Raw genomic sequence first — 27,000 nt, forward strand, 5'->3', positions numbered from 1 at the left:
TGCTTTTTACATGGGTTTATAAAAAATCATTAAACACTTCTAAGAACTAAGCCATAAATCTAATGCTAAACATTAAGGATCAGTGGAATTAACCAGTGTCTGAATATCGTTTTTGATACTCACTGGGTAGTTAAGAAGCTGAATAAGCAAACTAAGAAGCCCAAATAGAAAATCTACTTAAATTTCTAAATTGGAATCAAAGATAACATATATTTATCCATGTTTGCTCTTGAACTTGGCTTTTATCCCTTTTACTAGCCCATCTTTTACAAAAGTACATTACTTACAGAAGGCAGCTCTTTTCCCTAATTCATGAATCACTTTTTCTTTCTCTAAAATAAAAGGTGGTAACTATGACTGTAGAGGAAGGCAGTCACTAGCAAACCCAAGGAACCAAGTAAAGAAAGAAAGAAGTGAAGAAATGTGCTACCTACAATTCTCTCCTCCTGTCCCCTCATCTGTACGTGCCTGATATATTTCGAGTCTCCTAACTGATGCCTTTTTTCTCTTCTTATTGCCACACAGATGATTCTTAGCATGGCAGCCAGAGTGAGCCATTCTAGAGGGAAGTCAAGCCCATTACTTCTCTCCCTAAAGCCTTGCATTAGCATTCTACTTAAATTAAAGGCCCAAGTCCTTCTGAAGGTTTAGAATGTCCTGATCGATTTCTCTCCTTCTTCTAATTCCCCGTGTCCTCACATACACTTTGCTTTAGGCTCTCATATCCTAGCACTCTCCTCTGGCTCACTCTACTCCAGCCACACTCCTGACTGTACCTTTAAATTTGGACTCATTTCTCCCTCAGGGCTTTTGCATAAGTGCACCTTATAACAACATCAAATTGGTTTCCTTTTTCACCTCTTTCAAGTTTTCCTTCAAGTCCAGTTTTCTCATTGAAGCCAGACCTGATTATCTGTTTAATATTTCAATGCACACTCATCTTGAACCCAATCTTGGGTATCCCAACTTAATTTTCCTTTTATTTATTTGTTTTTGCACAGCATTTATCATCTTCTACTGTATTACATAAGTTTCTAATTCATTATGCTTTTTTTTTTTTCATTTTTACTGCTTATTGTTTGTGGTTTCTCCTTGCTGGATTGAGCAGCTTGGAATTCAAGCATCTTTGTTCATTGAAGGTGCTGAAGCACGTAGAGTACCAAGTAAAAAATTAATAAATACTTGTTGGGAACAATAAATAAATGCCAAGACTTCTTGGTTTGTATTGGCCTAAAGAAATACATATGTATCCTAATATTAGGATAAGTAATCACTCAAGTCTAAGCTATGAGAGGAATTACAACAACTGAGAATAAACAAAAATATTTGATAATTTTTGCTAAGAATTCAGAATTTTGTTAAAAAAGAGTGTTTGAACATGGTGCCACTATGTGGGTTGTTAAAGAGTATATATTAGGTTTACAATGTATGTAATCCATGAAAGTAATATTTTATGGTTTTGTGACATCAATAATTTATTTCTGAAATAGTTTTATATCCCCAGATTTTAAATATGTAACACTAGCTTAAAATGTCATTGTTTGATAAAACTTATGAACAACTAGCTTCACTGCCTACTCCTTCAGGCAGGCAGCATATTTCACTTCATGTTCCATTCTTTGTTTTCCAAGGAAATGTGTTAGCAAAGCAAAATGTGGAGTAACACATGAAAGAGGAAGTTGTAGAGGTTATGAATAGAAGCTCACAAACTTTTCTCTCTAAGGAAGAAGAAAATTCTGGGGAAGGCTGCTCATTTTTTTGAACTAGTTCTAAAAATTTTGGTTTGTTATCTCTTAAGTGGGTGGCCATTTAAGAATTGCTCATTTCTCTTTCTGGCATCAGCTGGTATCAGACTTTCACTTCAGTCATTGACTTAAAACCTTAGTTTGGGATGAGCTGTTATGGTCACAAAATGTATCCGTTTGAGTACTGAAGACCTGGGTTCTAGTCCTGGTTCACTTACGTTCTAGCTGAATGATCTTAGGCAAATAATTAAATCAAAGTTTCTGATTTCCTCATATACTTATCTGCAACTTCTATCATCTCTGAGGTTAAAATGATGTAATATTATATAAATAAAAGGATTTTAAAGGTATTGTTCAAATGTTAAATATTTTTACTGTAGAATATCATTAAAATAATTTAAAATAATAAAATAGGTGAACTATTGGTTTTACGTAGTAATTTCTTCCAATTAACAACAAAACGTTAAAAAATAAGATGATAGTATTTAAAATTATTTATTCTTTTGACTGAAGAACAAATACAGAAGTTTCGTGGTTCCTATTATGATTAGCAATATTGTTGACACTAGAAAAAAGCTGTAGAAGAATTAAGAGTTGTTGCCAAGAGATCACCACATTAAGACTCTCAAGGTGGTATTTAACTTTGTCTAATTCACCATTAACAGAATAATTGCTTTCCAGTGAAATTTGTGTATTCTGTACAGATTGCCATGGGCCTTTCCAAATAGAGATTAAATTAGAACTGACCTGCTGCTGTATTATTGCCAATGATAAAGAATAGTAAGGGTCTTGCCTATCGAATATATAAAATGATTTAGAAATTATATATTTTCTATACAGTATAACTCAGAAAAAGACTCAAGTTTATATAAATCTGAACTGTAATCTATTGCTGACAAGGAATATAACATAATTGACAAAAAAGCTAACTCTCATATCTATGAGTCAATACATTCTTCTACTGAGAAGTACTTTAAGAAGTAAAAACATAATCAAACAATTGTCAGTTGTGGATTCAGAACTAGGGTGGAATTTTAATATGAAAAGTGTTGATATCAGTGACATGACAGGAGTCAGGGAAATATTGCGTACAGAGAGTGGTTCCCCGTCAAAGACCGCACCCTCAAGACTGAAGACTGGAGGCCCTAAATGAGGACAGGCATTTCTGTTTTCATGCCAAAAAGGTACCTTTTGGCCTGCCAGCACCGCATCATGCCCCCATATAAACCAGAGACCATAGCAGGCACACACACATGTGGCTGAACTTAGAGACAAGCAGACTAGCTACTGTAGAACAATGTGGCAGAGAAAGAGAGAAGAGAGATGCCTGGGGGCTGAGGAAAGTTCAGCCGGGGATGGTAGAAGAGTCCAGCTGATGGGTGGCCAGACTCCAGAAGACCACCTTCCCAGTCCATCCGCCCTGCTTCCAGCTCCCCATCCCTCTCACCGAGAGCCACCTTCACCACTCAATAAAAACTTGCACTCATCTTTTGAGCCCACATGTGATCCGCTTCTTCCAATATACTGGTCAAGGGCTCAGGATACAGAGGGTTGTCACACTGGCCCCTTACCCTTGCAATAAGGCAGAGGGTCCATTGAGCTGACCCATCTACAGACAGGAAATATGAAAGAACTTGGTAAAACACACCCATTTGGGCTTCAAGACTACAGACATCCACCCTTAGTGGGGTTGACGCCCAAAAGCCACCCTCTGAACCTGCCAGCCTCTGAACCTGCCTGTCCACATGATCCCCCTAGGGGTTTGAGCTGCAGGGCAACCAAGCAGGCAACATTCCTGTCGCACATCCTGCGCGGGGTATCAGGGAACCCTCCTGTTTCATAAGGAATGTTTTATTAGGTAATAATAGAATAAGAATATTTTTACATACATGAATGTATGTCATCTATGTTTGTGACTTAGCAAAGTTTTTGTTTTTGTTGTTCTAGTTACTTGACAATATGTCATGGTCATGTGGTCTCTAGATGGGTAAGATATTGCTATAGTATGACATTACAATTGAAGCTAGCTGATTACCTTTCCAGACAGTTTTGATGGTGAAAAGAGTAATTCATTGTTGCAAAAAGTGCTAAAATACTGCATTCTGACTTTAAAATAGTTGTTTCTCTAGATTAAAGATGGGAGATTATTTATAAAGCTAGAAAAAATGAGTTCAAAATGAATCCCAACATTTAATGATACTAGCCATTACAAAGTAAGTCCAACTTTTAGTAAGCTTAGCTCTGTCACATTACCTCTTATATCACCTTTGAATTGTTCTTGAAGCATTGCTTATTTTCTGGACAACATTGCCAATACAGTTTAGCTATGTGTGAGGCCTGCCTGTCAACTACCTACCCTCTGTTTCTCTAATGGTTTGGAGAGTAATGATTCCCCAGAGGTTATAGCATGCCCTATGCAATATGTGCTGAGCAGTTGAACCAGAAATTCTTACATGCCTAAGCCTGGGCTCCTGCCAACTCAAACAGTAGGAGAATTCTTGGCTTCTAAAGTAATTTAGGTACACAAAGCCAAGAAATAGCTTCTGGATGGTTTTCTTTGATTTTAGATTTTAAAAGCCGTGGGTTCCTTGAACAGACCAGATTACTTTATGAGAAAAAACTGAAAAGTACTAATTAAAATTGGTCTTTCTTTTTCATTTTCCTAGGTAATCTAGGCTATTGGAGATAAGGAACTTTGAGTTGCAGCAGTTCTGTTGCCTTAAATTGGTCGTTTTACCTAAGAGGATAGGATTTTTTTTTTTTTTTTTTTTTTTTTTTTGAGACAGAGTCTAGCTCTGCACTCCTGGGCTGGAGTGCAGTGGCACAATCTTGGCTCACTGCAACCTCTGCTCCCAGGTTAAAGCAATTCCCTGCCTCAGCCCAAGTAGGTGGGGATTCACCCAACTTAATATGACAAGTTAGTTAGAAATTTCTTCCTTCCGGCCATCAACATTTAACTGTTAGTTGCACATAAGTGGATGAACTAAATTAGCCACAATTTTTGAAAACATTGCAATAAAATGCATATCTCATTGAAAATACATAACTAAAGAGGGCAAAACCAGATAAAATGAAATAATATTTATCTGAAAATAAGTAAATGTGTTGGACCATTTGGTTGGTATATGATGTGATTTTTCCTTAAAATTATTGACAAGTCAATATTCACTTAAAATATTTAAATACATGGATTTCTATCAAAGATATAAGTAGGTTTTATTAAATTATTATCATTTTATTATCTTGCTGAAATTACTAACATAAGGTATTATTTAAGGATAATATTGTATATCCTTCATTGAGGAAAAGGAAATTCCAATGGAAAATAAGAAAATAAATACCCTAATTATTTTATTATTTTTTTTTTTTTTTTGAGACGGAGTTTCGCTCTTGTTACCCAGGCTGGAGTGCAATGGCGCGATCTCGGCTCACCGCAACCTCCGCCTTCTGGGTTCAGGCAATTCTCCTGCCTCAGCCTCCTGAGTAGCTGGGATTACAGGCATGTGCCACCATGCCCAGCTAATTTTTTGTAGTTTTAGTAGAGACGGGGTTTCACCATGTTGACCAGGATGGTCTTGATCTCTTGACCTCGTGATCCACCCGCCTCGGCCTCCCAAAGTGCTGGGATTACAGGCTTGAGCCACCGCGTATTATCTTTTTAGTATTATTAAGTCTTATGCAAAGTAACAGTGAATATACTCACTAATATCTTTCCCAATGAGTCAAAGACCTAGTAGAATTAAGTAACATATAATTTTAAAATATTATAAAATATTAGTAGAAAAGCAATTTTTGATTTCATAAAGTTTTGGCATATAGTTGGAAATTAATTAGCATAATTTTTATAGGTTACATGTCAACAAAATTGGTATTAATGTAAATCAATCATACTTTAAAAAAATCCTCGGGTAAATTATAATTTATATGATTAGGAAAGATTCATTTAAAAATATTTTATTGAAATATTATTTAATGTAGTACTGTTTTATGCCCAGAGATGATAGTAGTAGCCATAGATAAAAATATCCTCCTCTTATACACCCTTTTATTTACAGGAAAGCATATGTGTATTCCAAACTTATTTCCTCTATTGTGAGAGAGTCTTCTACTCTTACACTATTTCTGTATACTGCATTAAGTGATTAATGTGCAGAGAAGCATGCTGATGACAGATGGAGGGGAAACCACCTCCATCATTAGCCTCCCAGAACATTAGACTATTTTGAAAGATAGTCTACTCAAAGGAAGAATATTTAAACAATTGTTCAGTGACTCTATGCTTAGTACTATTTTTTCATTTGAAGTCTATAATGACTAAAAGGTTATAAATGTTGCCTTGTAGAAACAGATGCAACTGTTAAGCAATATTGTATACTGCATTCAACTATACTGTGTTCAGTTATCCATCTCTCCTTCAAGTAATCTCTGTGGCTTGGATTACATCGACTCTGTTTTCAGAGATAATCTTTATTAGTCTGGGACATTTATAGCACTCCATCTGTTTCTTCAATGACAGTATGTAAGTCTTGGCTTTAAGCAATCAACATATGGCATTTACTGGTGATTATTACTGGTCTACAAATAGGCGCATAGTCTATGTTTCTATGTTAGTTCAATCAGATTAAAGAAAAGCACTTTTATTCTCTGCTTAAATGAATAGCCGTCTCTACTCCATTAAAAGTGAAGAGGGAACATATCTGCTGATGGTGGTAGCCATTTTTCAGTCATGAGTTGATAAGAGTTTTGCTGTGTCCCCACCCACATCTCATCTTAAATTGTAGTTCCCATAATCCCCATGGGTCATGGGAGGGACCAGGTGCAAGGTAATTAAATCATGGCACAGTTACTCCATGATGTTCTCGTGATAGTGAGTCAGTTATCATGACATCTGATGGTTTTATAAGGCGCTTTTCCCCTTTTGCTCGGCACTTCTCTTTCCTGCTGCCATGTGAAGAAGAATGTGATTATTTCCCTTCTGCCATGATTGTAAGTGTCCTGAGGCTTCCTGAGCCATGCTGAACTGTGAGTCAATTAAACCTCTTTCCTTTACAAATTACCCAGTCTTAGATATGTCTTTATTAGCAGCATGAGAGCAGACTAACACACGAGTGAAGCCACCCTAAAGGAAGAACCAAGATAATCACAGAGCATATACTCCCTATTGTTTAATGTTATATTATGTGTGAAAAAATACTTTATTCAATTTAAACTACTCTAAGTTGGTTTCTCTGTAACTTGAAGCTAGAGATATCTTCAACTGATACAGCAGACAAGAGACTGAGCCTTATTTAAACCCAGTTATCTCTGACTCTAAATCCAATTCTTTTACATGGTGTTTGACATAAATGGAATGTATACATTCAGTGATGTTATAAGTCAACTAATTCTAACCTGATATGCTATAGCTTCTTATGTCTTGTTTTCATATTCATCAGCTAATTATCTGATTATTCAGATTTACAAAAAACAGCAACATATGCACACGCATCTTACCACTCAGGGGATCTAACTAAATTGAGTGGCTTTGGAAAGTTTAATCGATACCAAAATTATAACCCAAATTCCAAGTTTACTTTTTATTTTCAAAAATTTTTACAACTATAAATAATTACATAGATTATTTTTGTTTATTTTGACCACATGTTCTTGTTGGTCCTTTCCCTTGCATGAATAATGTGATTTAGTATTGTAATATTTTTCTACAATGATGAAAAACTACCTTTTGTACATTTTTTTTTAATTTCAAAAGTTATATGTACGATACCTTAAGGAAAGTTGCTTAAAGCAAAGAAAGAGTATATTAATAAATTGATTCAAAAGAATTTATTCAACACCCAGTTGTGAGAAATACACTACAGGCCACATTAAGTACTGTGATTGATTCTAGAAAAGTTGACTGATAAAAAAATTTATTGAAAACAATAATCAGAAAGGAAAAATAAAGGTTTATCTTTTCAAGTTACAGGCTTCTTTTCAGCAGAGATAAACAATTTAGAAAGTCATATAATAGTAAGTGTTGGAAAACATTAATTTCAAGAGAGGGAGAATGTGAGTACTCTGGAGAAGGAAAATGCAGTTTTTCTTCAGGAGAAAGAATGTGTTCAGCCAGTTTAAGGGAATAAGGACAGGTGAGCAAAACAGAGCAGAAGCAAGATATCAATAAAAATCTGCAAATTATTATATTTTGGGAATAATTAAAGTCATGTGAGTCAAGAGCAAAGGTAGACTTTTCAAAAAGGAAGTCTGGCATATACTGGGCCAACTCTTTGTAATTTTGGCAGTGCTGTCAGTCTGACATTCACAATAGTGATATTATTATAAAAGATTTACCTCAAATTAGTTAATTATTACAGTGGAGGGAAATAACTTTGGTTAGAAAACATTGGAAAGGAGTATTCATAAGGAAATTGCATGATGAACAATGAGTTTGTAATAGAGCATCTCATATTGTAAATAAGAGATTGAACAGCCTGAACTTTGGGAAAATTCTTACTGACTGCAAGTAAGTTGCGTTTCCTTCTGAGGTTGATAGCAAGATTAAATAATTAATTAAATGTTTTTGGACCACTGTTTTCTAACTTGTCTTTGATCTCATCACAGCAGAGAAGGAAATACATAGGATATATGAGTTCGGGTGCTCTCTATGAGTTCAGGCATCATCCTCTGCAAAATCCCCAGGGGATGATGCCTGAACTTATAGAGAGCACCCGAACTCATATATCGTATGTATTTCCTATCCATATGTTTCTATGATAGAGTTTAATTTATAAATTATGCATTAAGAAATTAACAACCATAACTAATAATAGAATAGAACAATTATAACAATATGCCAGAATCACTATTCTTGCACTACGGGGCCATTATTAAGTAAAATAAAGGTCTCTTGAAGACAAGCATTTTCATACTGCAAAAAGTCAATCCAATAACTGAGATGGGTTACTAAATGACTAAAGGCAAGTAACATATACAGTTGGATACACTAAATAAAGGAATAACTTTTTCCCTCATATAGCAATTCAAGCACCAGTAGTCCAGGCTGATATAATGGTTTCAAATGTCGAGTTCAGGCTCTTTCTAACTTTTTGATATTCTATCTTTAATACCTCAACTATAATCTCAAAATGTTGCTCCAGCTCTTGCCATCATACCTGACTTGATAATAATCTATGAGCCTCTAGAGCCTCCTACAATGGATTTTAAGGTTATGTGAGGCAATACATTTTCTTTATTGGATTGGGTTATGTTCAGTTGTGTTTCTTTTATTAACAGTTGAAAGAATTCAAACTCATTCAGGCTCTCAATCACCTATAAGATACTTTCTAGGATTCTAACCTTGAAACATCTAAGCCATTCATAATCAGACCACAGCTTAATCCTCCAACCTGATTGCTACAATCCCCGTTTATTCATTTAGTGTTACAGTTACACAACAAAACATTCTGAATGTCCCATAAATATTATGGTGCTTCTTTCATCTCTATTTTTGTTCTATGTCCATGCTTGGAATGCCCTGCTCTCCACACCAGCATTTAGCTTGTTGTCTCCCAATTGTCATCTGAGCTTGAGGACAGAAATCACTTTATACATCTTTCCATTATCCTTGCCACTACAGTATCTTATTCTTCTCTCTAAATAACAATCCAGGTATTGAAATCATTATATTTATTATGGCATGCTCTAATTATTTGCTTTGCAGCTCTAGATTATGAGCTATAATGAGTCATATTCACTGTTCTATTTTCCTCCCTTAACACATTCTGATACAAAGTTGAAGTCTAATAAAAATTATCGAACAAATGAACTGGATAATGAGAACACAAGGAATTAAACTGCCAATTTTATAAACATCTATGCCATCTTTGTTTTTGGAAAAAAAAATCCTCAAAATATTGTTCTAGCAACCAGGTAGCCAGAATTTAGTTTGGCATCATAACTCATTAATTTTTTTTTTCTGAAGCCATTCTATCATCTGTGCTTATGTTTTCATAGCAAGAAGCTTTCCGACAGAAATTAGTATTCCTTTCTTTTCTTTCTGTTCCTTACTTATTTCTCCTTAAACATGGAAAGGTGACTTTCCAATATATCCAATATGGTTGCTAAACTTGGAAAAGGAAATTAGTAATAAACATGTTCAGTTTTATCCCTTCTTGTATTCACTTTGAGATGTCCCAACCTGCAGGCTTCAGATATTTAAGTTTTCCTTCTGCTGTGCACTATAATACTCTGCCATTTTAGAGTGAATCCTGTAATTGATCCAGCTGTTAGCATATGTGCATAATTATGTATAATTTAGTAATAGAGTATTAATAACAGCACTTAGCCATCAACTGAAGTCTTATCTTCCAACGGCTCTATCAGTAGCCGATGTAGCAGTTTTTTTTCCATCCTGTGTATCTTAGTCCACTCAGGATGCTATAAGAAAATATCATCATCTGGGTAGCTTATAAGCACCAGAAATTTATTTCTCATATTTGTGGAGATAATGAAGTCAAGTACCAAGGTGCCTGGCACATGTAGTGTCTGGTGAGTGTGCCCCATTATGGTTGATAGACGGCAACTTCCAGCTGTATTCTCACATGGTGGAAGGGGCAAGGTTGCTCTTTAGGACCTTTTTACTAGGGGCACTAATCATATTCTTATAACTAAATCACCTCCAAAAGTCTCTACCTTCTAATACCATCACATTTGTGGTTAGGTTTTATCATATTAATTTGGCTGGAGGGGTTTGCACAATCAATCAGACCAAAAGACTATGTCTGTAACTTATTTTCCTTTCACATAATAGCAAAAAAAAGTTTGCCAACAATCTCTAAATCAATAAAATAATCCATGACCTGAGTTCAGACATTTTAATGCATGTACCTGACATTAATTGCTAGGATTATTACATGAATAATACAGATTCCATACGATCATAAAATTATAGTCTAAAAGTGTCTTTCCAAACATGTGAATTACATAACATTGGTACTGTATAAGAATATTAGTTATTCAGTTATTCACCAATGTAACTTATCAGAGTCATTGGGAAGCTCTTTATAACTTAAAGAATTATTTATAATCAATAGAGCTACCCAATCAGACTTTCCAAGAAAAAAGAGAAATTTAATATTCTTGCTTGTTTTTAAGCTATTCAGATGATTGTCACTATCTGCCATTTTACAAATGTTCAAGAACCACTAATTCCCTATAATTGTCAAAATCGAAACATTTAATGATTGACAATACTTCCAGCATCAGATAACTAGAAGGACTTAGACATTATATGATGAGTTAGTGTACTCCAAACTTTTCTGCAATAAATACAAGTGTCCAGTGGGATGCTGATTGGTATCACACATAGCACTGTGTGCATATATACACACAAACACACACACATCAGTTACAGATACTGACATGATTTGGTTCTGTGTCCCCACCAAAATCTCACCTTGACTTGTAATATTGCCCACTTGTCATAGAAGGGAACTGGTGGAAGGTAACTGAATCATTGGGGTGGTTTTTCCTTTGCTGTTCTTGTGATAGTGAATATGTCTCATGATATCTGATGATTTTATAAAGGAGAATACCCATAGACAAGCTTTCTCTTGCCTGCTGCCATATAAGATGTGCTTTGTTCTTCCTTCATCTTCTGCCATGATTGTGAGGCCTCCCCAGCCATGTGGAACTGTGAGTCCATTAAGTATCTTTTTTTTTTTTTATTTAAAATTAGGAGTCTCAGGTATGTCTTTATTAGCAGTGTGAGAACAGACTAATATAGATACCACAGAGGTTACTGTAGCGAAACACATTTGGAAATACCAGAGAAAGCGGAAGCTAAAAAGTTGAAATAGACTTATAGAGATTTTGCATCTTGGAATGCATTGTAATTCTATAAGAATTCATAAGGTATCTGTATTTTCCATTTACATTTGATTCTGAAATTCAATATGGTTGGACCACATTTTGGGAAATATTGAGTTTATGTCTATAAAAATGCACTATTAATTATAAATTTTAATAATATAAAATTATGTATTATTATATAACATTTTAATATTATTTACAAACTACTTTCATATTTGCTCAAATTAAATATCCAAATTAAAATCTTATATTTTTATTGATATATAACAGTTGTAAAAATATTAGGGGTATACATGATACTTTGATACTTGTACACAATATATAATGATCAAATCAGGGCATTTGGGATATCCATAACTTCTGATACTTTTCTTTGTGTTGGAAACATTACAATTCTTTTCCTTTAGCTATTTTGAAATATACAATAAATTATTGTTAACCATAATTTTCCTACTGTACTATCAAATACTAGAACTTATTGCCTTTATTTAACCCTATTTTTGTACCATGTAACCAACTTCTCTTCACTCTCTTCTCCTGCCTTCACATGCTAGACTCTGATAACCACTATTCTAGTATCTACTTCCATGAAATCCACTTTTTTAGCTCCCACAAATGGAGTGAAAACATGTGATATTTGACCTTGAAATTTTAGTATCTCAGATCAATATTCTCAAATAAGACCATATTTACCTTCCATTGTTACTGGAGGTATAAGAGTATTACAGGGTAAATGCCTTATTTTTTCTATGTTTTCTTGTTTTTCGAATTATTTTAAAACCAGTATTATTTGTTGAGCTCTCAGCAAAGGATTCTGTTTTACATATAGCCAAGGATTATTCTTTTAGCAAACTATTTTTTATTGGTTCTATATTTTAAATTGAAATAGTGTCATTATTCCCTAGGGTCCAAAGAAATACATCAATTTGTTTTGGATCAAAGAGCTTTTTCAGTACAGTATGAGTCTGCCACTCTCTAAGACACCACTTTTCTTTCAGAAAGCACACTGTAACCAAATCAGTTGCCTTTTTTCTTTCTTTTGGAAGAAGCCCCAAAGACACTGCATCTAGAATATAGAATATGGTAACTTTTAAGTTGTAAAATAGGTCACTCCCCGTTAAATTTACAGGAGAATCAGGAGAAAAAAAAAATAATGCATGGTCTTCAGTAAGAAAACCCATCTGAATGGAAACTACAAAAAGGAAGAAGTGGAAAGCTAAACAGAAATACTGAAAGTGCATATTGATCTATCATCAAGCGGAAAGCAAGAAAATTATGAAGAAATTTTAGAATAAGCATTGGAATCTATCAGAAAAGGCAAGGACAGATTAGCTTTATGAAAATTTGTTGACATATAAACCAGCTCTTACCTCTGAAATGCCTTCAATCTGTCAACTTTGAGCCATTTATCAAGTATTTCCTAGCTAAGGGTTTTGTCCTTTTAAGATTTTTCTGAACTCTGTTTCTGCAATTTCTGCACCTTCCTGGGTATCTTTTTACAACTCCTCTCCGAATGTCCTAAAGAATACTGTTTTATAAATTTATTATTGTGTTATCACACTCCGGAGTCATAGAATTCTCTCTCTAACATACTGGAAGAGGGAAATATGAAAATATTTTATGGGATTAAACTCACTTGTTGTTTTGACATGCTTTGTCTAGCTCAGAAAGATACATACAGGATTATATCTGTCAAGAGACAGCCTTAAGGAGGCTTTGCTGACGTTTCTTAAAATCTGCCAAATCCAGTTTTATAATTTAAAACAAAAAACAATAAAATAAAAATTTTAACAATAATATAATAATAATATTCTGGATTTCCTTCATCTACCTAACAGTAACTTTCAAAAATTTCCCTCCTAAGATCCCATGAAACAATCTTTTAAATGAAATGTACTTTAATGGGCAGATTAAATTTGTTCTTACTTTGTCTTCTTCAACTATACATATTTGGTAATGCCTACCTCTTAAACATAGCATTAACATCCATTGACTCATTAATGGGTAGACTAGGGCATCTGAAACATGGAGGTCAGTATACTGGTATATTTTATGGCATCAGATGTTATTCAAAAAGCACATTTGTGCTTTTCTGGAATTTTTTCCATATTAACAAAAAGGATTAGAAATATATGGCACTCTGGTATGGAAATAATTGGTGTCAATTTAAGCTGCCCTATGAAACATTCTCAAAGACTTTAGGGTTCTAGACCATGGCCTAAATGTTTAAGAGTCTTACAGTTTTGTTTTGTTTTGTTTTTCCAGACTCTTCTTTCGCTCTGAAGTGAAAATGTTTCCATTTGGGGAACATCATTGGCCATCCTCAATAGTGATATAAAGTTACTGCAGCAAGTGTAACTCATTTCTTTCATTCCCTTCCCAACATGCAAGATGTGAAAAAAAAATCCAAGGGTGCTATTGCTCTATGCCATCTGTAATGCCAGCAGACAATGTCTACACTAGTCTGGATTACTCTCTCTCAATGTGCTCAGCTCTAGAATGCTTTGATTTCTGGGCACTGAACTACTGCTGCAACTTTTGTTTCTCTATAATTACTGTCACACAGTTACATCATACAGGTAATTTCAGCTTCAGCATCATGTAACCGTTTTACTGGCAAACTTTGAACCCATACTACATAGTCTTGCTCAAAATATTTTATTAGGAGATAGCTTTGGTATCTATTATAAAAGTATATAAACCACTGTCATTTGTGATGTATGGTATAGTGTACTAAAGAATAGAAACTCTACCTCCTTTTTTCCCCATATCAAACCCAGGTACAGTCAGTTACTAAATCACGTGTTATAGCTGCCCTGGTTCTGTTATCGTGAGAGCTTGGGATTTTTAGGATTAAACTTCTTTGCTACTTTATATATATAAAAAAAAAAAACCTTAATAATTTGATATTACAAATACCTTAGGTCATCTTGATAATATTTGCTTTGTATGTATCCATACTTTAACATCTATGATACTTTAGGAAGATTTATTTGGGTTACTTAATTATCCATTTTCCTAGTTCTTGTCTGTTTTGGGCCTTATGAGGAGCCATCCACGTGTATTATCACCAATTTTCCACTAATCTTACAGGCTTAGAGTTTATAGTCTTCCATTTTTGGCTGGTTCCACATATTTCTCAATATACAACGACCTGATCCTCCAATCCTCTGTCATTTTGGTGACTTGAGGTTTCCACTTTCATTTTTGATTTTGTGTATTTTCTTTGGAGCTACAAAGCAAATTTCCACTGACATCACTCAAAGTGCCCCACTCAGTATCCTTGTCGCTATCTGTTGAAGGCAGCTCTGTGATCATTCCCTGATCCACTGCTACCTTAGCAACTATTGCAACTCTTCTACACCATACATAGTATATAAGGAAGCTCTTTCTCCAGTGAGCAGTGACTTAAATATATTTGTGTTTGTGACACTCTCAAATCCCAGTGTGTCTCTAAACTCTTGGACTTTAAAAGCACTTGTTCCTCAAAATGCAAATGACTTTACATTTTAGAACAAGTTATTTCTTTTTGTTACTTGGTGTCTGCCACATTTTCAGTATATCAGCAGGCTATTTCAGTCATATTAGAAGGTGTCTTCTCCAGGCATTGGAGGATTACCTCTGAAGCTGTTTTTATTTCTGAATTGTTTCTATACTCACCAGATTAACACATTTTCATGCTTGTCATAACATTTTTGTTCATCCTTTAGTGGTGCAGATATCAAGTCAGAGATAGAAGAATTCTGTTATACTCAAGGACTACGATGATATTAGAAATTATACTTTTGTTTTCCAGAAAAAATGGCTTAGGCTTTAGGGCTTCAGGGTCTCAGCCTGAGCCAGGCAACTTAAAATATATATTTTAGGCAGTTCTTCTTTCTTTCAGTTAACTTCTTGAAATATATATAAATGATATATATACACATATATTACATATATATAGTTACACAGTTACACTATACAGGTAATTCCATTGTGTAAACATACTGTGTATGTTTATCACAGTGCTATTCATAACAGCAAAAACATGGAATCAACCTAAGTGCCCATCAGCAGTGGACTGCATTAAGAAAATACAATGGATTACATTAAGGAGATATATATATATATATATATATATATATATATATACACATACATATTTTTAGTAGGACTTCTAGAGACTTGGCAGACTTATGAAAAAGTTTCAGTTATTTTTTGTTGGTTTATAATTAGTTTTTTTTTAAATCAACTTTTATTTTAGATATAGGTGTACATGTACAGGCTTGTTACATGGGTATATTACATGATGCTGAGGTTTGGAATATGGATCCTATCACCCAGGTAGTCAGCATAGTACCCAATAGGAATTTCTGCACCCATGCACCTGTCCTCCCCTCCTCCTCTTAGTTGTCCCTAGTGTCACCTGTTCTCATCTTTATGTCTACGTGTACTCAATGTTTTGCTCTCATTTATAAGTGAGAACATGCAGTGGTTTGTTTTCTATTGATGTTAATTCATTAAGGGTCACGTCCTCCAGCTGCACCCATGTTGCTGTAAAGGACATGATTTCATTCTTTTTAAGGTTGCATAGTATTCCATGGTATATATGTGCCACGTTTTCTTAATGCAATCCATTGCTGATGGGCATCTAGGTTGATTCCGTTTCTCTGCTGTTGTGAATAGCACTATGATGAACAAACCATGCATGTGCCTTCCTGGTAGAAGAATTTATTTTCTTTTGGTTATATAATGAGCAATAGGCTCATTGGGTCGAATGGTAGCTCTGTTTTAACTCCTTTGAGAAATCTTCGAACTGCTTTCAACAATGGCTGAACTAATTTACATTCTCACCAATAGTGTATAAGCATTTCTTTTTTTCCACAGCCTTGCCAGCATCTGTTATTATTTAACATTTTAACAATAGCCATTCTGACTAGTGTGGGAAGATATCTTGTGATTTTGATTTTCATCTCTCTGATGATGATGAGCATTTTTCATATGTGTACATATATATATATATACACACACATATATATATATGTATGTATATATATGTATATATATATACATACATATATATATATGTGTGTGTATATATATATAGATATATATATAAGCAGTTTAGGTTCTGGGGTACATGTAAAGAACATGCAGGATTGTTTCATAGGTACATACATGGCAATGTGGTTTGCTGCCTCCATCCCCATCACCTATATATGTTTATTTGCCACTCATATGTGTTCTTTTGAGAAATGTCCATGTTCTTTGACCATTTTTTGATGGGATTATTTGATTTTTCCTTGTTGAATGATTTGCTTTGTTCTTATAGATTCTGGATATTAGGCTTTTGTTAGATATATAGTTTGAAAATATTTTGTCACATTCCATAGCTTGCCTGTTGGCTCTGTTGATATTTTGTTGTTGTTGTTTGCTGTGCAGAAACTCTTTAGTTTAATTAGGTCCCACCTGTAAGTTCTTGTTTCTAGGAACTTAGCCAACAATTCTATGCTAAGCATGATGTCATGTTGAGAAAGGTATTTCCTAGGTTTTCTTCTAGGATTGTTACAGTGTGAGGTCTGACATTTATATTAGATTTATAATCACCACACAGAAGCCCTGAAATACCTAGAAATATAGCTAACCAATGGGATGAAAGATCTCCACAAGGAGAACTACAAAACACTGCTCAAAGAAATCAGACATGATGCAAATAAATGGAAAAATATTTTATACTTATGGACTGAAAGAATTAATGTCATTAAATATTCACACTTACTAAAGCACTTTACAGTTAAATATTCATACTTCCTAAAGCAGTTCAATCTTATTTCTTTTTAAATGGCAATGTCATTTTTCATAGAATTAGAAAAGAAATTCCTATGGAACCAAAAAGAAACCAAGTCACCGAAGCAATCCTAAGGAAAAAGAACAAAGCCAGAGGCATCACACTACAGACTTCGAACTATACTACAAGGCTACAGAACCAAAAAAGCATGGTACTGGTATAAATACAGACATGTAGACCAATTGTTCAGAATAAAGTGCCCAGAAATAAAGTTTCACATGTACAGTTTTTGCTCTTTGAGTTTTAGCTCTTTGAGTCCTATTTTAGTGCTTTTGTGCCCTCTTTTATAATTTTGAATTTTGGTTGCCTGTTTACAAAATTCACCAACGCTGATTTTGACAGCAAAGTCGGCACTAATGCTGGCTTTAGTGATTACCTCAGCACCAGCAGTAGATTTAGCAGTGGGCCTAATGTCAGCTTTGACAGAGGACTGAGTACCATCATTGGTTTTGGCAGTCATCCCAGTCCTAGCACTGGTTTTACTGGCAAACCCACCTCCAGCAACAGCTTCAATAGTTGATCCTGTTCTATTATTTTGGCCTTGGTGGTGGACCAAGCAGTGGTCCTAGCTTCTGCAGTGAACCAAGCATCAGTGGTTTCAGTGGTGGACTGAGCATTAGTGCTAGGTTTGGTGGTGGAATGAGCACCAATACTGACTACAACAGTGAAGCCACCAGCCTTGGTGCTTGTGGCTTCACCTATGGCTAGTGAGATTTCAGGTTTATTTCCTATGCTTACAGATACCACCAATAGATTGCATCAGCCCTTCCCATGGAGCCAAGGTACATTCTTGGAATCTTCATCCACACAGCAGTCTAAAGAAGTTACAACTAATCAGCTTCAGGGTATCACACTATGAAAAATTGTTTGCTGTTTCTGCTTTATTGTTTGCTTTCTGTGTGCTGTCATATTTTGGCATCAGAGTTACATTAAATTTGCAAAATGAGAAAAAGAAATAAATATGGAATTTTCTGATGTGAGTTTAACGTGATACTCAATTTGTATGATACATTGTGAAATAATGTCAGAATTTTTTTGGAGAAAAGCTGATAAAGTCAAAGGCTCTGTGTTGATTATTAGATCTTATAACAATTGTTATCTGATTTTGAATAATTATGCTCCTCTTCCTTAGGGCCACAGATGAGACTAGACACTTTTTTTTCCTTGACTATAATTTAAAACATAATTTTATACCATAGTTGCCCCATTCATCTATTTTATCAATAACAAAAAGATCAAAATTAGTGGGGTTGAAGCATAAGGGATTTTAGGATTTGTTGAACATAAACATTTGTCTTCAGATGACTAAATGAGGGTCAACATATACTTGCTAATATTATTGATCATCTACTGTGTGCAGAAATAAGTCCTCAATTAAACTAAACCTGACAAGTTTATAAGATTATTATTATTTTCTTCCAAATTACAGATTAAAAAACCTAAATGGAAGAGACAGTGAGTGACTTGTCTAAGTAACTTGGCAAGTAAAAGTTTGAAAATGTTAACCCAGGCATTTTGATTCCAGAGCTTACCCTCTTATACATTAAGCAATATGGAAAGTCCCCAGCATGAGTAGTTTGAAAAAACTAGTCTGTTATTTTCTTCTCTCTAGAATATTTTTCCAATCATATTATCTCCTTCTGTTTTTCCTTAAATATGTTTCACTAAATAAAGACAGATTTTTCTAAAATTCAGAACGATTTTGAAGAACGTATATCTGTCTCTGATTGTAAGAATTTCAAAAGGACCATGGATGTAGGCCGAACCATTTAATTCTAAAGGCTGGAGGTGGTATGACCTGCTTCAGCAATTTTGCTAAAAAATGAAGTTGCATCTTTTTTCACAGAAGTCCCCACCCTGCAAATTGTAAGTAGCCCATTATTTTCCTAGGAATTATTTCTCTCTCTGTCTCTTTTTTTTTTTTTTTTTTTTTTTTTTTTTTTTTTTTTTTTTTTTTTTTTTTTTTTTTTTTAACTTTTGGATATACCCAAGGACATCCAGGTTGCTTCCTTAATTGAAATGAATCAGCCTTGATTTCATTGCCTGAAAGTCTGGATCACTCCTGGAGTTTTCCTATTCTGTAGCTCAGTCTCTGCAGCCATACTTCATGCTCAAGTGTGTGACACAAATTGTACTCAGAGATTCAAAAAGCAACTGATTTTCTCCAGATCACTTTTAACTCCCTAACAGCTGAAGGCAAATTATGTAATGCAATCAGTGAAGGTCAGAAGGCTCCTCAATGCTTTAGATGTTAATCTGAATCACTCCCACTTTGTGGTCACCAGCATTCTAGTAAACAATCTCTTTCCTATGAAATTATTTATCTTTCTTTCTCAAGGATAAGTCTATCTAAAGACTGCCTAAAGTTTTCCTTACTAAAGAAAACATAATATCCAAGATCATTTTCAGATTCGAAGACACTGGAGTTTTCTATTTTTAAAAAAAAGGCTGTGTATTTATCATATTATGTCTATGTCAATAAGGAATTCAGTTCTCACGTTTTTCCAAAACACGGGGTTTAAATGGCAGTGCTCTTTTTACCTCTATTCTACTAAGTAGCCAGCATCACACAAATTCTACTGTCAAATATTAAAGAGATTTTTCAAAAATTTAAGCCTTAAAATATTGTTTATTTTATTGAGAGAAGGTCTCACTCTGTCTCCTAGGCTGGAGTACAGTGACGCAATCATTACTCACTGCAGCCTCAACCTCCTGACTCAAGCAAACCTCCATCTCAGCCTTCACGGTACCTGGGACTGCAGGCCTGCACCACAATGCCCTGCTAAATTTTATATTATTATGATTATTATTTTGTAGAGATATAGTCTCACTATTTTTCCCAGGCTAGTCTCAAACCCTGGGCCTCAAACAATCCTACTGCCTTAGCCTTCCAAAGTGCTGAGACAACAGGCATGAACCCCCACACCCAGCCAAAAGAATTAATTTTATATACTGGACATCTTTAAATAATAGACATGGGTTTCAGAACAAATAATTCTATAATTTTCCACATGAAGTACGTTTACCATGGTCATTTGTTATGTCAGCAATAGAAAACAAAAACAATTTTCTCAATACATATATCTATTTCTGTCATTGTTTTTGTTGTTGTCAAAGACTCTCATTTCTACTAAAATGTGATACTGGACCGTATTCATTTAGTTTCTCAGGACATAATTACTCTAGTTTACCACTTGGTGACTTGGGACAATTTGCTTCGAAGTTCTTGGCTTCCATTTCTTCATCTTTTTAATAGAAGAAATTATAAAAAGTACTATAGGATCAAATTAAGCAATCAAAATAAGGCAGATAGTACAATGTCATGTAAATAGCAAGTATTAAATTTAAGAATAGTAATAGTCGTAGTAGTAGTGTAGCTGTTGTTGTAGAAATATATGTAAAGTGTGGTTGGATATAATTTAAGGCCTATTCTTAGTCATTTCAGTTCTAAGATACAATATTATGAATCTCGGAATCTTAGTATCTTAGAGTCATAATTTTCTGGTTGGATTTATAGCACATATAGTCCTTATTTTACCATTTATTAAATAAAAGTAACAAAATATTTTTATTTTCATTGCATTGATCTTGTTCCAATTGTATGATAATGTGTCTTACAGAATTTTGCAAAGGAATGACCTTGATTAGTCAATACACATAACATTAATGTTGCTATTTATGTACAAAGCAACTTAGCAATCAGCTGTCATGGAGATAATTGCTGTGGTCATTATCTGTAGTACCTATTGTTTTGCCCCGCTGATCCTTTTTCAGAGAATTGCTAATTACTTAGATTTATTTTATGGTGTTTATAAGTTTCTTACATATGTTTTCCCATTCATTAATGAGAAAAACTGAAGTTCAAAGATGTTCAGTAATGCTTACAAGATTTACACAGCTAAATGTCTGTGCTTGTATGTGGATGTGTGTGTGTGTGTGTGTGCATGTGCACACGTGTGTTTATGTGTGAAAGAGAAAGAGTTGGCATTGAACATATTAATCAGAAAGTTTCAGCATATGTATTTTTATATAGTTTATTCATCTTTATGTCATAATATAAAAATTATTTATTATATTTCTTCTTATAAGTTACTTTCTGACACTAACAATTATAATGCAACTCATAGGAATAGGTAATTCCCACATAGAATAAGTTATCATAACAAATGAATTTGAAAGACTAAGCTTTGCAGTTTTATGCAATGTTTATTCCATAGCTTGACACAAAATAGAAATAACCAAGAAAATGTAACAAGTTAAACTAAATCATTAAATGAGAAAAAAAGAACAAAATATAATCATCCATTTTATCTTAGCAGATTGCTTTATACCACAAATCCACTTGGTTCAAAATGAAGAGAAATTAATCATTTTCTGTGAACAAATACTCAATTGGGTGGGGGGAACAAAAACAAAACTTAGTCTCAAGAAAATACATTTCATCCCTTAATTATTGGCCAAACCAACCATTCATTGAATTTGGACTAAAGTTCAACAACTCCTCAGTGGTTGGACATTTGTGAGAGTATGTACATGCGTGCGTACATGCATGTACACATGCATACATGCATGGAAGCACACACACGACCTCACTTGCCAGAAGATATTACTTAAATAAATAGTGCCTCTCAGTAAAACCATATGCCCTTAGGGAAAACCAACACTTGTAGAGATGCAAAAGGTAAAACAAATTAAAGTTCATGTAAGTAGAGGGAAAGGGGGATATGTTTATTACACATTGGAAGAAAGAACAAGGTATATATGGAATTACTGGATAAAGGGTATTAACAAAAATGCTCACAATTAGTTGCCAAGTAACATGATAGGAGAAATTGAATTTTTAAAAATGTAGCAGTGAAAGTTATATTTTTAGTTAAACTGTCTTCACAAAATACAAGCATGACAACTATTTACTATGTGGTAAGGAAGAATGAAGTTTGGAATTTGAGATACATCAAGAAAATTAGAAAACAAAGATTCACTGAAATTTCTACTAATACTCTCTTTTGTAAATAGTGATTATCCTTGTGACCCACTTGTTTCTCTGAATGAATTTTGTGGCCAAGTATAAAGTTTAGCTTGAGACTCCCTCTCTTAAATTCATGAAGTCTTGAGGACACAAGTCTGCTGTATATATAAGTCAAAAACAAAGCCATACTAGAATTTCAATTGAAATTTTGTACACATTATCATCATATATGCACTAAGTAGGCTAAATAAGTATGCTGACATACTATCTGACACAAAGTAGGTACCTAATACTTGTTCCTTAAATAAATTAATATCTTTTAAAATACTTTCTTTAAATATATCTGTTTATTTTGCACTACCATGCATTTTTAAATGAACAATACTTTTCTTTCCTAAAATTATAAGATTTCAATACTGAATATCATAAAGCTATGAATTTGTGATTTTAATATATTCATAGTTTATAAAGTTTTTCATCTTTTTTATGAATAAAAGGAAAATATAATTTTAGCCATTTAGTTCTTATTTTAAAAATGTGATAAAATACTTTCTTTTGGAGCTAATTTATGCTTTATACCATTTCAAATCTGCCCTAAAGCACAAATTTAAATTCATAAAAAGTGACTTCAAATGCATAAAAAAATACATTGTATATACTAGTTAAAGTAATTAGTGAGGTAGTTATACAGAAAATTTGTTTTCAGACTATCCAGAGAGGTACTGAAACTCAAAACATGTTCAAAGATAACCCAATTAAAAGTGGCATTTGAACCAATATTCCAAGTATGACATTCCTACTCTCAGTTCCATACAAAAAAAAAACACATTATTTCAAGGCTTTATTTTTCATAGCTTTAATATGATTCTTGGTCTTATTTCTGTCCTATTATGATGAACTTTATGTCCAGAAGAAAACAAACTGAAATTCTAGTGGAAGATCAAGTGACACATGGTGTTGGACAAACTCAAAGGAGGTAGACTCAGGGTTCATGGGGATTCTATTTTATAAACTGGGCCTAGAAATATAAGAGCTAGAGTCTGTACCATAAAAAGATGTAAGATAGCTAACTGATTTTATGAAAACATTACAACAGAGAAGAGCAAATATGATTACCAAACTAAAGTCTTAGTTAAGACCAGAAATAAGTTGATTCTATTGGCTGCACATGGAAAAGCTTAACTTCAGGAAAATCAACTAGATTTGAGATGGTGCTTCATTTTTTTAATATTTGCTCTTGTATATCATTTTTGTATCATTATTCGTAAATTCATCATTTATAAATACAAACCTGTTTGTATCACCATCATTTAAAAATTCAGCAATAATTTGCATCTGCATAGGATTATTTGGAGAATTAATAATACATGAAAAATACCCAATACATTTTCCAACTTAGAGAAAGGATTTATAAATGTTAGCAGCCATTACTACTATGTAATTATGTACAATGCCTCAGAATGTGTCAACTATTAAATTGTCACCCAGAATTGAATGCAACACTATGCATAAGAGTATATCTTTTTTTTTTCTGGTGACACTAACAAAAATTGACAGAATAAATTAATTATCACTGTCTCATATCAGATTTTAAGAGATGTAAATTCATCTCCCTCTGCATTAGAAATCTCTCCTGCTTACTTTTATCTGATGAGAAGTTATCAAACCACATGCAATTTTATGCCATCACTCTGTTCTGTCTCAAGAACTCCAATTTGAGTTATACTGTGTTTTTCTGAAGGATTATCTTTATTTTTTCCATTTTTATGCTGATATAGATGGGGAATTTAGTAAGTTTCCACCATTATCCATCATTTTATTGTAGTTTACTATATGTGTCTGTGTTAGAAATAGTTCCTTCCTCTTTTGTGAGTCCAAAGCACTCTCTATGGGTTGAGTATCATCTATCCAAAATGCTTGGAACCAGAAATGTTTTGGATTTGAGATTTTTTTAAGATTTTAGAATATCTGCCTATGCATACTGTGATATCCTGGGGATAGGACCCAAATCTAAACACGAAATGTATTTATGATTCACATATGCCTTATACACATAGCCTAAAGGTAACTTTACATATTTTAATAATTTTGTGCATGCAACAAAGATTATGTACATTGATCATAAGGAAAAAAAGGTGTCACTATCTTAGCCACCCATTTGAACAATCTGTGATTGTTTGGCATCAACATCACTCTTGACTGAAATTATTTGCAACTAATATGCAATCATTTTCTTACACTCATGCACACACAAGTACTTAACAGTAAAATGTATGACTGATATACTACTAGTACAGTGTAAAAAAATGTGTTCAGGGTAACTAAGCAGCACAGAAGCACCCCCAGAATATCTGTATCAATTGTTAAACAATAGCAAAAATAAAACAATGGCAGCCTCCCTGTCTCCACCTGCAATGCTGTGTTTTCATTAAAAGGTAATCACATACTGTATTTCAATTTTTTTTTTTTTTTAGTTGAGAAGAAAGATCAGAAGGAGTTGAGGGACCAGAGTCATCTAGGGATGAGGAGGCATTTTACTGAATGGCTTTTAAAATGTTCCCTCCAGAGTCAATGGACTCCTAAATGAAAGATTTTTTCTTTGATTTTATAAACTATCATATTTTCTTATTCTGTTATGAATGCTTATTGCTCTAGTCTTTCAATAAGCCCATCACACATTTTATCAATGCTGTCTATAGACACCTTATCCGCAGTGTTAACAATGTTATGATTATTATCATGATCATCTTGATTCAAAATCATTTTGGCTATTGCACCATCAGTCAATGAATGAACAACCGTAGCCTCATTATTAATGTTAAAAACTTTTTGATATTTGCTTCTTCCAGCTTAAATTCTGACAGACCCTGAAGGAATTTTTTGCATATGCGAAAAGGTCAGACCTCATTTTTTTCTGTCGTGACAAACAGAATCCTTTAAAGTCATCACCCTGTTTATTATTACAATTGAATATGTTGTGTTAGTCATGCACCATGGAGGCCTTGTTCACTGTGTTCCCAGCATTGGCAACTCATATATGACATACTTTATGCTAAACTCCTCTAGAAAACCTTTCACAAGCACACACCTGTTCACTGCTGCTAGCACGCTGTTCGAGAAAGTTTTGTTTTTTTTTTTTTAATTTACTTTTTATTATTTTAAGGATACTCCAGTCACATGCCTGAATTAATGAAGTCACACTGGGGAAAAGTACATATTGTAAACATTATTATTATTATTTTATATATATTGCATTTTAGATTTTGGGGTACATGTGAAGAACATGTAAGATTGTTGCATAGGTACATACATGGCAATGTGGTTTGCTGCCTTTCTCGCCATCACCTATATTTTTGATGAGAATTTTAACTGAAGAATGAGCAGAAGAGTTGTCAAGGAATAAAATAAAGAAAATCTTGCTGTCATCATCCAAAACAGCTTTCCCGCAGTCAGCACAAGCTGCTTTTACAAATGTTTGTGAACCCAATCAGAAAAGATGTCCCTAGTGATCCACTCCTTTTCTAAGCATAATAATGGACCTGTAAAAGTTTCCCTCCTTAGAAACAGTGAGGATGCAAGCTTTTGCATATCACAGCATGTTTATACTTACGTATACTTGCTGCATCAGCACATCCCAGCACAATTATTATGTCCTTGACATCCTTAATTTCTGCTGGCTGGCTCATAAGCTGTAGTAAGTGTCCTTCCAGCGTAATAATGCCAAAACAGGTTTTATATCAGCATTATAGACTTCTTCCGTTGTCAGATTTTCACCAATGTAAGAAACTCATTGATGAATTTCTCTGCTGCTTCATGATCAGCAGATGTTTTATCAGCACAAATTTTTAAAAATGTAACACCATGTGTTTTCTTAAATTTCTGCAACCAGTCTGTTGAATATTCACAGTTCCCTTCTATTTTCAGTTAGTCATGCTAATCTTTGTTTCACTGTCAGCACACCATTAAGTGGCATGTGTTCACTGTGACACTGACAGATCCACTATTTCAATACACAATTGAGATCTTCATTTTAAGCTTTATGTAGTGTTTTCCTATTTTTTAAATTAACTTCTGTTCATCACCTTCAGAATACAACTTCATTTATGGTGGTCATTTGAAAGTCACACTCTTCTGTGAAATGTTTCACACTTATACTCCTAGTTTCTTCAACTACTGGACTTTCTGTGCTGTAGATAAACATACATGCTTTCTTTTTTCTTTTTGAGATGAAATTTCACTTTTGTCACTCAAGCTGGAGTTCAATGGTGTGATCTTGGCTCACTGCAACCTCCGCCACCCATATTCAAGTGATTCTCCTGCCTCAGCCTCCTGAGTAGCTGGGATTACAGGCACCTGCCACCACACCTGGCTGGTTTTTAATATTTTTAGTAGAGATGGGGTTTCGTCATGTTGGCCAGACTAGTCTTAAATTCCTGATCTCAAGGATTTGGCTTATCTTTATGGCAATAGCCTTTAGATCACTGTTTCCTCCTTGAGATACTCACAAACATGAGTAGCATATACAACCAAGCTAGAATTTTGCCTCTTTTGAATATGCAGGTCTCAAACTGCAAAATGACAATTGAAGACAAGAATAGCTGCCATACATT

General features: G+C 34.1%; 1 protein-coding gene across 1 annotated transcript in view; it reads right to left on the reverse strand.

The window, feature by feature from the left end:
* LOC108305738 (ankyrin repeat domain-containing protein 24-like) overlaps positions 1-17,881 on the reverse strand; it is a 48,299-nt gene extending 30,418 nt beyond the window's left edge. Inside the window, exon 1 of the mRNA XM_037739274.1 lies at positions 17,750-17,881. Within this exon, the coding sequence (XP_037595202.1) occupies positions 17,750-17,881 (132 nt within the window). The remainder of the gene's footprint in view (positions 1-17,749) is intronic.
* Positions 17,882-27,000: the final 9,119 nt, after the last annotated feature.

This window comes from Cebus imitator, unplaced genomic scaffold (assembly GCF_001604975.1).
Source record: "Cebus imitator isolate Cc_AM_T3 unplaced genomic scaffold, Cebus_imitator-1.0 Scaffold66, whole genome shotgun sequence".
Lineage (NCBI taxonomy): Eukaryota > Metazoa > Chordata > Mammalia > Primates > Cebidae > Cebus > Cebus imitator.